The 15,882-nt window shown below is 34.0% G+C and overlaps 2 protein-coding genes across 5 annotated transcripts in view; one reads left to right on the top strand and one right to left on the bottom strand.

Moving 5' to 3' along the window:
* Window positions 1-303, bottom strand: part of LOC108736696 — a 141,969-nt gene extending 141,666 nt beyond the window's left edge. Inside the window, exon 1 of the mRNA XM_018469224.2 lies at window positions 269-303. Within this exon, the coding sequence (XP_018324726.1) occupies window positions 269-288 (20 nt within the window). The 5' untranslated portion in view covers window positions 289-303. The remainder of the gene's footprint in view (window positions 1-268) is intronic.
* Window positions 1-15,882, top strand: part of LOC108736698 (ankyrin repeat domain-containing protein 12) — a 68,707-nt gene that overhangs the window by 4,758 nt on the left and 48,067 nt on the right. The window contains exon 1 of one of the 4 annotated variants that reach the window (XM_025979738.1): window positions 1,505-1,725. The exons of the other annotated variants lie outside the window; for them this stretch is intronic. Coding sequence (XP_025835523.1) covers window positions 1,698-1,725 — 28 coding nt within the window. The 5' untranslated portion in view covers window positions 1,505-1,697. Of the gene's footprint in view, window positions 1-1,504; window positions 1,726-15,882 lie in introns of those variants that run through there. 4 annotated transcript variants of the gene reach the window in all.

The following is a 15,882-nucleotide window of genomic DNA, read 5'->3' as shown; positions in this document are numbered from 1 at the left end:
TGGGACCTTTTTTATAATCATATAATTATAAAATTTTTGTTTGATCATTTTGAAAAGTGTAAAAGCAGGTATAATAGAAAATGATAAGTCGCTATGAAAATATCACTTTTGGTCTGTGTAAGTTAATTTTTAAACATCCATACCGTGATTTATATATAACAAAAGACGTGCTTTTAAATAAATGTATTGAATAATATATCAATCGAACTGATTAATAATTAATATGTAAACGTTTACTGTTATTAATCGCTCCATTTCTAATAATAACCTTAACCCCTTCGTCGTCATCGTCACGACCTACCCTCATGCGCGCGCCAATCTATTTTATCGAACGCATTTCCAACAAAATTTACTTGTATACAGTGAGAAACAGAAATAACGTAATGTCCAGCAGTTTAAATCACCCCTATGCACTGCTGGATTTACGCTTAGGTCCGTGAGACACCAGGGCTGCAAAATTTTAGGGACACTAAAAAATTAGAAGCGAGAAATATTTCATTGTTTCTACTTCTTGCTATCGCACTATTAAAGCTGTCTTTTATCGATGATTCCGTGAGATATTAAAAAGTATTCGTAATTGTAGAATGTTCTTAATTAATTTCAGAACCTTCCCGTTTTTGTTTTGTCACAACACGTATCACGACAACTTTAAAAGAGTAATGTGTAATACTTAGTAATGAACCTAAAAGAATAATTGATTAATGAAGTAAAATACGCCTTCAACCATATCAATTTTTGGCCGAAAACATTACGTCAATGTATTTATCATAAACCAGGAAGAATTTGCGATAAAAATAAATGTACCTATACATAGCAACACGTAGTTTCGAGGTCATGTTTCATATTAATGTATAATGTTCTTAATATTTAAAATATAATAAAAAGATGACCTTTGCTATGAACTACTGTAATGCATTAAAAATTATCGTACAGCAACATTTTTACCGTTTTCCGATGCGTTTACGTTTGAGATGTGAAGCTGTGAGGATATTAAAAAAAAACCGTGGATAGAAAAGGTGTAAAATTAAGATGTACTAGAAACAGTAGAAGAACAAAGGGCTTTATGGAAGTCAATAAGCAACATGCTAGATAGGAAGGCATGACACTTCTCAGACATAAAGACCTATTGGAAGCAGAAGCAGGAGTTAAGAGGGGTAGAGATAGATCTAGATTACATTACCGTTCGCAAATGTGAAGATTGACAAGATTGGAAAAAATGAAGGTGCGTGATGGTTATCCAAACACAATTACAGTAATTTAATATTCCTTTAACCGTTATAAAAGGAATGCATAAGTGAAACATTTAAAAAATCGTTTTGTTTTATAACGACTTCAGCTGGCGTTTATATGTTGTAAAGTATCGTAGATTAGTTTTGGCATCAACTGTACTTCCCCGAATGACCGCCAAACCTGTAGGATTTTTGTACGCATGCGTCGGTCGATGTGCGTGCGTATGCGTGCGCGCTAACAATCCCGTCGATTGGTCGCTTTTAGTTCGAAGTTCGCAGACGAATCCGAGCCTCTCATTAGCGGCCCCGACTGACTCGCAATTCGCACATAACAAGGTGCGATAAGCGGAACATTAACATACGCGCGTTTGCCGTATGTAGTTGTCGCTATCTCTTTGTTCCCTTCTTTCTTCCTACCCACAGCGAACGATAGCGGCCCTGTGCCCTTGCCCGTCCGTCCGTAGTAAGATGCGTCGGGCTTCTCAGACACACAAAGGTATGTCATGGCATCGCTATTGTACTATGCCGTTGTTGCACTGTAAGCGAACGCTGCAGTCGTCATTCTTTTAATTAATAATATTGTTGTTATTTAACGCTGGCTGTTGTAGTAGTATGTACAATAATCAGCGATTGATGGTTATTATTATTGTTGGATTGGCCGAGCTGTAAATGTTTCCCACTTGCCCAGTAGTTAAATTGCTGTGTTGTGTGTTACGTTTTGTTCATAGCTCTCGCTCATTTTGACTCTATGACTTTGCCCTGCTGTGTGGTACGCATACGATACGACACGGGCGTACACTTGAAGTAGACCGGTTTAGTTTTAGTTTAGTTGGATTGTCGGTTCGTAAAACGACGTGTTCGTTCATGCCATTAGACACCGCACCAAGTTGGACGGACGGGAGTCTTTGTTCTCTCACGGCCAAGTGCATCACGGTGGTGGAAGACGCGCGTCGTACATTCGAAGGAATTCAATTTTTGTTGTTGCTGCTGTTATTGTTGTGCATGTGGAGTCGTAATAGCCGGGTGGTGGTGGTGGTATTGGCAGCTCTGTTTTATCCGGATCGCAAAAGACTTTCCACGTTTTCTGTAGCCCCGGTTGCACTACTTTGACATTGCAAACACGCATGATGATGTTTTTGTGGTATGTTGTTATTATATGTCTACCTACTACTATTATTTGTAACGATGAACCCGGCTTTTGATTTTTTTTTGTAGGCAGATGTTCTAACCGAATTCTTTTATTGGATTTATTTAAAAAATTGTAGTCGTTAGTAATTGTAATCAATTCAAGAGTTGTACACATTCATATTAACGAAGTTCCCGGTACCAATTAAATATTTATAAAAGTAAACTATTAAGTACCTATAATAAATATTTAAATATAAATTTTAATAATATGACTCCGTTTTTAATTAGTAGTGTGCAATTAATATTTATTAATATCAGTAATAATGTATTTTTATAAATATGGGTTATTGTAGGAAGAAGGTATAAAGAATGAGAAAACCAGAACCAAATTTGCTCAAAAAACACGTTTAATCAGTGGGATAATAAATGCACGTGTACATTAAAAAAATAATAGGTATTTTTCCAAAACCCCTTTACAAAATCACTCACATATCCGTCCTTACATCGACGCAATGTGACATTAAAAATTTGGCATAATAGGTACGTAGAGGTAATTTAAAATATCATGGGCCTTGGTATTATGTTGCGTAGTTGCAATAACCCGTTCTGCTCATTAACGACTACATTTCTATTTGTACCGTCGGTTTTTACAGTTTATATGAAGTTCCAATCATTTGTACACCAAAGCATACAGTTAAAACCAATAGAAAGACAGTTATTATCGTTTTCCACATGTACAACATGAATGCGACGCAAAGGTTCATGTCATTCTAAGCTGCCTGTACATCGCATTTGTCCTAGGTACTAGTAGTTTGGTCTGGTGCTAGTTACCTGACACGTAAAATGTACCTACCTATTAATGCTACCTAAAAGACAGCATGCGGTCAATTCGTAAACTTGTTGAAGTGGACAGGTATAGAGTATTTTGTTTTGCAATTGGGACCTTTGTAATGCAGTCTAATAAAAGAAACGGTTTACAAATGAACTAAGTATGCACTTTTTATTGAACATTTCCAAAATCAGCAATTTACTGTTGCCTTTTATATTTAATTTGCAATGTGTTTTTCGAATATTAAAAATTCAATAATGGCATTGTGGTGGACGATACGAACTTGGTAAAAAGTTAAAAAACAATATCGTAATAATGATGATATGGTAGTAGTAATTATGGACTGAACTCAATTAAAATTACATCTTAAATGAAATCAAATGAAGGCTTATCTACCTATAGATTATGCAAATTAGGCGAAGAACCTATGCGCCGGACATTACGGTCCTGTTACATGGCGTTATGTAACGATTTTAGTAGAGTAGCCTGATTACCTAGTTATATTTATAATATCAAAGCGCATAGCTTGATATTCCTTTATTTAAAAATGAATTATTGTTCGAAACATGCACGCGTTATATGGCGGATTAAGAGAGGCGGGGTTTAGACGTTACTATCCTGTTACTAGGGTGAAGTGGAAGGGGCAATTTGCGTTAAGTAATTTACAGATAATCCCTAATAAGAAAACAGTCGAATGCAATGATTCTGTACCTGGTGAAATGTTGTCAAAGTGAGAATCTTATTCAAAAAAGATAGGGCGGAAGGCCCTCTTCCGCCTCCTTTCAGGAATTGTAGGATTAGGTGGTGGTTCGGTGATCTAAACTAGGGATGGGCCAGGTACCCGATTTGGATCCGATACCCAGCGGATTTAGCACTTTTTTTAAGATCCGGCCGGGAACCGGATAATAACGGCATTAGCTGTGCGGGTACCCGGTTATCCGATATCCGGTAAAATGACAATCCGGTGCATCACTAGTTTAAACTTCTGTAGGCTCTGACCATGTCGCTGAATAAGAATCTAGTAATCATATTCGATGTGGTTTCAAAGAACTCGAATCGGGTTCCACAGTTTCTTTTAGTGCTTAATACATTGAAATTCTGAGATATCCTAAACTTAAAACGAAGCAAAACAAATGTAATATTATTTGGATTTTAAAATATTTCAAATATTTCAAAATTTTGATATGCTACGGCAATCCTGTGAAGAAACAATTTTGGATAATTCTAGTTTTTCTGTTCCTTTAACTTCACATAGTAATGATAATGAGGTTTGAGGCCAGGATATCGTAAAATCTGATTCGTTGAGATAATTCTGAAGATTGATTCAAGCTTAGCGTCTCAATTTTGTATTTTGTTTTTGTTACTTTTCAATCTCCGACTGTGCTGACCAGTACAATGTATTAAAATCATAAATTTTAATAACAGCCAAAATACTTTTTGGACACGCACCTTCACTCTTTCCTATACTGAGCTAATCTTCGCATTTTCCTAACACTAGAATATCCCTCATCCTTGAACAATAATCTACTCATTAGACTCAAGACTAATAAGATTTTGAAATAGATCTGACAAAGTATTTTTTATTTTTTAAACCAAATGGCGTTGCAGCGTATACTTCCACCAAAGTCTTCCCGGAGCAGTAACTAAGTCTACCTCATTTTGGGAAGTACCGCTGTAATGGTAACACACTTCACATGATTTTTACAATTTTCCTTGCGATTTATTTTTCACGAAATTATTAATTACCAAATAGTGTCATACTTTTTTGTTTTAAATATCTCCCTATAAGCAGAACCGCCCGTCTCAGACTCGTGCGCTACTCTATCCCTTCTGTCTTTCACCCTTCACGTACCACGTGCTTCGAGAATTAGCTATCACTTTCTCCCCTGCCTACAAAGTGCTTTACTTTTAATTCCGTGACTATTTTTACCTTCGCCATAAAAATTTCATCTCGCTGAACTAAATTAATAATGCAATAAATGTTATTCCAGCGAAGTAATGAGAATATATACGTGCAAAGTTGAAGGCAATGTTCGGTCGCCATTATTTAAATTTTAATTTGTTTCCTAAACAAAATATTTAATTATACGTACAATTTAAATGCATATTAACGTACGGAGGTAATGTAATTGCATATTATTTTTTTATTGCCGTTCGAACGAATGCACGCATGAAAGATTTAATTCGTTGATAATAATTGGCTATTTTTGTAAGTACCTGTAAAACTGTAATTATAATTATTTCTCTAGAGTAGTACTCATAAGGCATAATAAAATATGATTTTTTTTAACCTTTTCTCATTGTGGCTTTAACGTGAACTTTCACTTTTCCAATTTCTTAGTGCGTTATGCTGTACTCTTTTCAGTAAACATGTTCAGTTAAATTTGATGAGTATCTATTGAAGATATTTATTGTTATTATAGTTCCATAGGTTTTAATGCTGCTTTTAGACGTATACATATATGTGTGATTGACTGTATTTTGTTAGCAATTTCTCTTATGTGAAAGTACCAACATAAAAAGCAAAAGTAACTTTTCTAGTTTCACCAGTTATTATAGAAAACTTCATGATTTAACATTTTCATTATAAAGACTAAACGGTTTAATTTATGTTTCCACTAATATGAGTACGTCTTTTGGCTAGTTTGTATACTATCCAGCTAGTTTTCGAACTACAAAATTCTTCGAAAAAGTGCAAACCAGAACGGAAATTTGTTGGTTGTTATGTACTACTAACAATATTAAGTTTACGCTTAATTTCAAATACTGTGAATTTTTGTAAACTAGCCAATTGGTTAATCTCTGTACTTTCCCTTGTATATTATACAAATCTTATATAGCTTTGTAAACTAAATGGATGGTATCCAAATTAACCATTATTCGTTGCTATTTTAGTGGAAAGATGATTTTCCATTAAGGTAACCAGACATTTAGACAGTATATGTACGAGGTCTGTTTAAAAAGTATCCCGATTTTTTTTTATTTTTTTTCAAAAATTATTTATTTATTCATGAATATCTACTTTTCTCGGTCTTGGCTCGTGCGGCAGCTTCCATTGGGACAATTAAGCTTTGATTTTCACGTCATAACCATAACCCCATGATTCATAACCAGTTATGACCCGTTGGAGCAAATTTGGGTCGTCGCGGACAGAGTCCAACAGCTCCTTAGCAATGTTAATGCGATGTTGTTTTTACTCGAAATTAACCAATTTTGATACAAATTTTGCGGCGATCGGTCTCATGCCCAAATCATTGGTAAAAATCGAATCGCAGGAGCCAATCGATATGTTTAGGTCCTCAGCTACTTCTCTAACGGTGATTCGACGATTGTCCATTACTATTTTTGAAAATACCACAAATGGCGCGGTAAACGCCATCTGTAGTACGATGCTACATTTTAGGATTACATATGCTCCAACAATGTCCACGTGTGTGGATATCTACTTGCTGAAACGAATCCCGGCGTAGCTCACCTCAACGTGATAGGCACGTTACCATAATCGGATAAAATAATTGAAAGTGGTCTGTATTCTGTCGAAACTGCCAGACGCGGATCGCGATTTCGACCTTTTTGGATCTTATCAGCGCGTCGCAGACAGAACACAGACCAACTTTTACCTGCTGTCTTAACAATGCGTTTTAGAAAATACCACAAATGGCGCGGTAAACGCCATCTGTAGTACGATGCTACATTTTAGGATTACGTATGCTTCGAATTATTTTAATACTATTTTTATCACTTCATCAATGTTTTTGTCTGTTGTTGACGTGTTCGGGCGTCCGGCACGCTTTTCGTCGTTCACATCTTCTCGGCCCCCTGAGAACATTTTGTATCACCGATAAACGTTGCTGCGGCCAAAGGTAGCTTCACCATAGGCTACAGTTAACATTCGGAATGCGTCCGCGCACTTTATTGTGTGTTTCACACAAAATTTAATACAGATTCTTTGATCCATTTTTGAGAATAGGCAAAAATCGAAGACGAGCCAAAACATGTCCAAGCAAAGCAGATGTCAGAAAATTAACTGAACATTCAACATGGCCGTACTTATCGGTATAAGTGAGACATGAGTACCAAATTAACGCCATAAAAAACTCGAAATTCGAATATACGTAACCCGCGGAAATTCAAATATCGATACTTTTTGAACAGACCTTCGTGTACTATCCAGCTAGTTTACTAACTAGTCAAATAAACTTAGGGGAAAGTGGTCACCACTCGTACGCGAGGCACATTCGTACAGTTAGTATAACAGAAAAACTAAACGGCACACAAACACGCCTTTGCTTGTGTGCATAGACATACCAGCCGCCATGTTGCTGGCGGAGTGTCATGCTGGTCGCAGCACGGTGTATCGGCTTACAAGACGTAACGTGCTCAGTAATTTTTTTCCTAAGTTTAATTCGCAATTGTACCCTGTATCAATCTACCCCATGGCTTATGAAAGTACCCCACCTATTGTACGAACGTACCCCGTACGTGGGGTACGTTGATACAAATATCTTACAGTAGAAAAATGACTGTAACTCTTTAACCTTTTGACATAACCGTTTCGGACTTTTTTATAACAAACTACAATATTTTTGTTACACTTAGGTACATAAACTAGATAAATTCGACAATTAATCATAAAATAAAAAAATAAAATCTAAAATGTGTATGANTTACTTAATATAACAAAAAAAATTAATTTGATTAAGTACTTTTAATCCAGTTAAATACACAAATGAATTCGCATATTTTTTTCAAATCCTATTAAGTACCGTTTGTCTAATTACTTACTAATTCCATTCTACTTTGTGATAAAATCAATACTTTGGCTATGACTAACTAAATTAATTTAATCTATGGTAAGTACAAGAGATTAAAAAATAATCCATTTAAATAGTGTAAGCACTTTGCCTTGAGCCAATCTGTATTTCTCGAAAGCTGCAATTACGATCTACATTTACGAACAGTAATAGATCTGTCTCTAGCCGTTTTAACTTTTGTTTCTTTAAATGATTATTTATTAAATTTATTAAAATCTAGTAGCCACCCGACCCTGCGCAATCCTTTGTTTTATTTCTAGCGCTATATGTCCATCCTCGGTTATCTGACTCCCTAAATATTGAAAATCAGCTAGTTCTACTTTTTCATTTTCTATTTTTATATGTATTACTTCTAAGTGTACTTTTACATCCCTTATACGGATTTAGAAAAAAGCTCCTGAAAAAGATCCCCTCGGAAAAAAAGCCGCTGGAAAAAATTCCCCTTTGGAAAATATCACCAAAAATTTATTCTAAACGTAATTATATGATTTAAAAAATCAACACTTCAAGTTGTTGTTTTTCTTGATGATGATAACGTTGAATAGACAGCATGAGTTCCAGTTGATTATCTACTTGATTTGTTTTATTTTTTTTAATATGTGTAACGATAATATTATATTGGGGGTTAACTTCCCTAGAAGGATTTATTAATTACCTCGAAGAATATCAATACTTCATAATAAAAAGTTTGTTTTCTACTAATATTACAATTTAAAACAGCAGATGACAATGTTGCTAAAATGTGTACGAAGGGTAACCACTTTCCCCTACTAATCGTAACATACATTCAATAAGATGCGGTTACACTAAGCGAAAAGCAACAGAAGATTTTATAACAGTGCATAGCAAACGCTTGCACATAATTATTGTATGTTCTACTATCATTTGCAGAAAATTTACGTTTTAGAGCATTTACTACTGGAGATAGCTTGTTATGTAGGGAATGTGTAAGAGAGGCAGCCGGTGTAACTGCTGTTGAGCGCAATTGCACTTCTTGTTCTTTCTGTCTCTCTCTCATCGACGGTTATATTTCGCCCTGAATTTTACGGAAATTTTTTGTTCACCAACATTAAATTTTTTACAGTTGCCCATATTTTAACACTTATTGGCTAGCTCTCAGTTTTTTTTGTGCATTCCTCACACACGATACTGAACGTAACTTTTTGATGATTCACGATTTATTGTAATCAATTTTACTTCATTACAATGAAATCCGCCATTTATTTCAAGTGGGTCAGAACGAAGTTTTCAAAATAAAATTTGCACGCCTGTGCACAATCAGCTGCTGCACTGGCATACTGACAGCGTACATGCACATTGTTACACGACATTCAGCGTCAACGATATATGTAATGTACAAGTATCTATGTATGTACGGACAAATGGACTTACGAATGTATGAAAGCTACTAATTTCTACATGCTACTGTTTCATGCTGTTACAAATTTCACTGCGAATGCATACACGTTCAGCTTGTTAGTTATTAGCTGCTATTTTAGATATTATTACGAAATTATCGATATGTAGAAGCAAATTTGTACAACCCAGTATGTATTTTCAAATGCGGTCAACTAAACTGTCAGCCGAACACACTGAAATATTATAAATCAATGCCAAAACATCCTGAGGTAATTGCTTGTAATAAATTTGATACCGTTTATTTGTTGTGTTTTTGCCAAATGGTTGTCAGTTGGTAAACGTTATTGATAAATAATTCATGTATGAATCAGTAAAATATTAGCTAGAGTAATAACCAAATGAATGGAAAATAGATTTTAGAATTTTGGAGGTTGTAGTACTTTTTGAGAACTGAATAATCTTGTTTTATGAGAATCAGAATTGATTAGAACACACTTATGGAAAACAATGCAACCAAAAAATTTCCAAGCTTAATTTTAATCAAATAAAAACGGTCAGACACACGAGTACCTAATCCTACAGGGGTTCCGTTTTTCATTCGGACGAACGGAATCCTAACCAGAGAACTAACTTGACATTACAGTTAGAAAAAAACATTTTTTTCCATACTTTCAAACTGACAATGTAAATTGGTACGCACAATGCTGTTTTTTTTTTTTTTAAGATTTACCACGTTATGTTCAGACAGACGATAGAGTTCTTATTAATTTTCCTGTAATCTATAAGTAAAGATCTATTTTCTGTATTTTTTTAAAAATTTTAGGTTCAGTAGTTTCGGAGATAAGGGGGGAACGGGAATCTATCTTCTTAAATAACTTTAAAAACTATTTATTTTAAAATTATTAAAAAAATATATTTGAGACTCATACTCTCATTATGATCAATTTTTAGCATTTTCTGTGTACTGAAAAATCGCAAAGTTAATAATAGCGAAACCTGTGCAGTCTACAAAATTAAAATTGATATGCACCATTAAATCTCAAAGCAAAATGGAATAGGAAAATTATGATGTTAGATATGTTTTATTCTGTTACTACATACAATCTTCAAAAGGCGACATCAACTTTTGGAAATTACGACGTTACATTGGAAAATTCGTATATGTAAATGTCTTTCGTCATCTTTTCATATAATAAATAAAATTATATAAGTCTAATAAATACAGTTGAAAGCTTTTGTGGACTGTTACATTTTGTTCAAAAGGTTTCTTTTCGATTAGTTTCGAACAGTTTTTTAAAATAAGCAGGTGATATGTTCACATAGATGTGGTTAAAAAAAATATTCCACAAGCATTTTCTTACGTGGAATATAAAAAAAAAATAAAATCACATTTCTTTATCGACATTTATTCTTTTTATCTCACACGAGTGAAAATGCATGGTTTCGTAAACGTCCAATATATTTTTTAAACTACGTCTATCTGAAAATATCTTGTACTTCTACGAATGTTGTCCTAAACGAACCGAACTCTCAAAAGCTTTAATTAGTATTTGCATAAGAGGATCGATTGTTGAAGGCATTTGTACGAATTTTCCTATATCACGTCGTACTTTACAAGAATTGTTGTCTCCCTTTGACGTATGTATAATAAAACTATAAACCTTCGATTTACTATAAAAAGGGAACTAAGAAAATAAAGAATGGATAGTATAACAACCGTAACCATTTTAGTCTATTTTCTTATACGCATATCATATAAAAATCTACTGGTCTAATTAGGGCGGAGTTTTTAGAAATTCATACGGTTTAATTTGAAGTAGCGTTTAGTTTTTATCTCATTGCAATCGACTCATTCAATCAAGAACTGCGAGCAATAGTTAATAGAGTAATATCGTTGAGAGATCGCGTGTCGACCAATTATATAATTATTCTTTCGAACCGTCTCATATTACAATGAGCAAATATAAGAAACAACATACGTATGTTATGCAGCATAGAAAAGTTTAGACTTACGTTCACCCTATTGCCTGTACTTACAACGAATTTGTGGAACTTAATAACTGCAGACAGCATGATGAACGCCATCTGTAGAGCCACTTTTCACAAGGTTCTTTTATTATAATTAAGGCGTGGCAGTGGTCACGTATGTCCAACAAAACAAAAGCTTTTGGTTAGTTGTCTGTCATAACTAGGGTTGCCACCTTTTTTTCAGGCTTTACATAAAGTATTTCTCGACTAAAAGGTTAAAAAAAAAGTACTCGGCATAAAAATAAAGTATTTTATTTTTTGTTTTTAAACATATTTTTTGTTACACCTAGCAGCCAGTAACAAATTGCTGTCGCTCTTAAATACATTAATAGCCTCTAAACATGGTAAACAAAGATTTAAGTAAACTAAAAGTTCATTTTTAATTAGTTTTAATGAAGCTTTATTCCTGTCGTCCCGCCACTTTGCGTTCATAACAGAGAATACTTTCTGTAAATGCTGAAGTGGCCGGAACGGACAGCAAAAGTGACACTACCTTGAACAGATTTGGGAAATCGGCTTGCTATGTCTTCTGTGCAATATTATTGATGTAAAAATACTCTGAATTTCGAATAATCGCTTACAAAATTACGATGTTTACTTAAGGTCTTAAATAAAGTATTTTTGCTTACTTCATGTGTCTTGTAAAGTATAACGTACGCACAGTCGAAACAGAGTACAATACTTTATAATAAATTATTGGTGGCAACCCTAGTCGTAACCGCCAGACGTAGATAACGATTTGGGTCTCTTTGGATCTTATCAGCACGCAAAATTCCGACAGAACACCAACCATTTTACTTGCTACTTTTAAATTGATCCACGTGTAACATTGGTTACAGATCACTGATCAAGAACGTTTGTTACTCTATATGTTAAAAAAATGTGTTTGCAAACCTTTCCTCTTTTTGGCTAATAAGTCACGTAATTAAAATCATCAATATGGACTTAATGTGACTACAATATTGGCAGTGAATAGTTAATTTGTACGTAAACAAGTGATTTCTTTGTCAATTTGCATGCCAAATAAAAAAACAATTTAATCAATTCAATCTTACCTACTGAAACGTTTTAATAGTCAGCTAATTCCAGCATGTCGTATCAACAGAGGAGATAGCTGCACTAATTTCCGTTAGAGGCATACCTACGTTAAAACATTAGCTCCTAAGTGTATTAACATGATTTTTTTTAGTAAATAATTCAACTGAAATTTTTATCGGAATCACGTCGTTAAAAAGTATTTTGCAGCCTCTAATTTTTTGTGGTTTTATTAAGAAACATTTTTTTGGTTATCCTATCTTTCGATTATTATTATTAGTCATTGTTAAACGCAAAGATAAGCGACAACGCGGTCGAGTATGCTGATGTAACGCTCCCAAGGTCTTCGTCTGAGGTCAAAAAACCAAATAATATTCTCCTCGTAGTAGGCAGTTCTCTCTTCTACAACATAGAACGTGTGTTCTATGTCATTACTACAATGCGAATGATCCTACTTTCCTTGGATTAAATACAGTGATCACGGTAATACCTTATGTTTTATGTATACGCATTGAGTGCTGTATTAATTTATAGGTGACAGAATTCCAGTATTAGTAACAAAGCTAATAAAAATCAGACTTTTGTCTTTTTCAAATTTCTGGCAATCTCCAGCAACAATTTTTTTGCTCATAAGGTTACGGTTAGGAAAAGGCGATATTCACGAAGTGGCCCGGCCCTTTTGTGGATCTTAAAAAAAATCTCTTTGATGTGCATATTTTAGTAGCCGCAATTACCTACCTCGCGTATTCTGTAAAAGTTCACGAATTAAGATACAATTTTGCTTAGATAAGATATGAAATCGGAAAGCCATTACTTATTTCATGAATTAGGCAAAAATTTTCTGAGAACACGCAATAGGTGATTAGTAGTGTCCGACCGAAACTGGTTTTTACGACCGAAACCGAAACCGAATTTCGGCAACGGTCTCAGTTTCGGCCGAAACCGAAACTCGTTTTTTTGCCGAAACTCGACCGAAACCGAAACCGAACTTTTGGTCGGACACTAGTAATTACACGAATTCGGCATAACGCATGTATCCAATCTTTTCGTTTCTTTTTATTAAATTACACCCATATTTAAAGTGCCCTTATCATCATTAAGGTGACAGTTTTAAGACCAGTTCGACACGCACCTTCACTCTTTCTTTCCCGAGTCAATCTTCGCATTTCCCTAAACCTAAAACATCCCACATCCTTAAGTATTTCTGAACAGTAATCTAATCTAGGTCTACCTCTACTCCTCTTAACTTCTGTTTCCGCTTCTAGTCTATCTCATACTAATACCTCCTTATTTCTAAAGTTCCCTGTTGGGGATAAAAAAAATGGTCGTCCTTATTGTTAGTAAACGGTATTGTTGTTAAAAGACAATTGTAGTTTGAATGTTAAAGTGTTTTTTAAATTTTGTTGTTGTTTTCTTGTTTAGCAAATTGTCAGTTAAGCTTAGAATTAGACAATAACCAAAATTCTTGGCTAGAGTTGGGCAAAGCTTCAATGCTTTGCTTAAAAATGTGCTTGTAGCCTTGCAGCGTTTAGAAGCACTGCATTCAAGTCCTTTCATGAGCAAGTGGATGGTGCTTGATAATGGTTACCTATAGGAATTTCAATCTAATAACTTTCGAAGTAGTAATAATTGGAAGTCCTTGAATCCTAAAATGTAATTGGAACTTCAAGGACTAAATCAAATTAAGTGTAAGTCCTTTGAGGTTAAGACTCGGAACTGTTTTTGTTCTGTTGTTTATAATATATTTTATGATTTTTAGTAATTCACAATGAAGGTCTTGCTCTCTCAGTGGATTATTTCTTAATTTGATCGATAAACTGTGAAATGTTGATCATTCAATTGTAGCAGATTGATTGGAACATGTTGTTACTATCTATAGTGTCTGTTCAAGCTGTGAAAATTAAAAAAAAGCCTACATACCATTACATTTTTGAATCTATTTCAATAATTTCGTTCACCGATTATAGAAATTACCAATTCCATTAATGAACGCTCGTCTCAAAATCTTTTGAACACCCGCCAAAGGCTTTAAATTGTATTTATTGAAGTTATATTACTTTATTATNGGGTAGGGGTGGTATCGCCACCCTCACCTCTTTTACCGAAGACACTTTGATGATAATAATAATAATAAGGTTCTAGGACCTTGCGCGAACAATTAATTAGAATTTATTAATTACAGTATCAAATTTAAATTTTAGTATCCCTTTAGTGTTGTTTTGGCGCTTTTTTCGTATAAATGCGTCGCTTTTTCGGTGGTATCTCAATAGCTTTCTGGAAAGCAACCGGTGCTATATCCGTGTTCTTTTCGTACTAAATGCGGTACTGTTTCAGTACTTCATTCGTACACAATCGGCGGTTTAGTCCTGCAAACGAACCTTTTCCGGTAATATTTTAGAGAAATTTATGGAGTTAGTTTGGTCGTGATTCGGTAGAGTGAGATTGAAAGGAATAATTTTTACTCGGGATATTACTTTATTATTTGATTATATTTATGAAAAAATGACGGAAGGTATTTATACGAATTTTCCTGTACCACACTGTACTTTTCAAAAAATGATGCTACCTTAATGATTGCATGTAATAATAGAATATCTCTAAGTTCTGTTCTCAACTCGCCACTACTGTATATCTCTCCAGATTTATATTCTTTTATCATTTGGTATAATGAGTAAAAGAAAAGCTCGATCTAAGAAAATCTCATTTTTTCCAAGTAAAGTTGCGTCTGAGAATACTGTAGGTACTATATGCGCTAAATAAATGTTATAATAGAATTACCTAAAAATTGAGTTCATTGAACTTATAAGTATCTTAAAAACAATCGCTTAAGATTATAAGTTTCACAAACAGTAAAATTAGCGATTGTACGAATAAATTACAGTACGTTATGGGAAATGTAGTACAGTTATTTTTGTAATAAGAAAATCATTTTAATTTAGTGGCTTTTTATAATTAATTCTTTCCTAAATAATTTTTCTTTCATAAAAAAAGCGAACTTTACTCAATAATTTTCTTACTTAATATAACAAAAAAAATTAATTTGATTAAGTACTTTTAATCCAGTTAAATACACAAATGAATTCGCATATTTTTTTCAAATCCTATTAAGTACCGTTTGTCTAATTACTTACTAATTCCATTCTACTTTGTGATAAAATCAATACTTTGGCTATGACTAACTAAATTAATTTAATCTATGGTAAGTACAAGAGATTAAAAAATAATCCATTTAAATAGTGTAAGCACTTTGCCTTGAGCCAATCTGTATTTCTCGAAAGCTGCAATTACGATCTACATTTACGAACAGTAATAGATCTGTCTCTAGCCGTTTTAACTTTTGTTTCTTTAAATGATTATTTATTAAATTTATTAAAATCTAGTAGCCACCCGACCCTGCGCAATCCTTTGTTTTATTTCTAGCGCTATATGTCCATCCTCGGTTATCTGACTCCCTAAATAT

Source organism: Agrilus planipennis, unplaced genomic scaffold (genome assembly GCF_000699045.2).
Source record: "Agrilus planipennis isolate EAB-ADULT unplaced genomic scaffold, Apla_2.0 scaffold170, whole genome shotgun sequence".
Classification (NCBI taxonomy): Eukaryota; Metazoa; Arthropoda; class Insecta; order Coleoptera; family Buprestidae; genus Agrilus; species Agrilus planipennis.
This window is presented reverse-complemented; position numbering and strand designations above follow the sequence as displayed.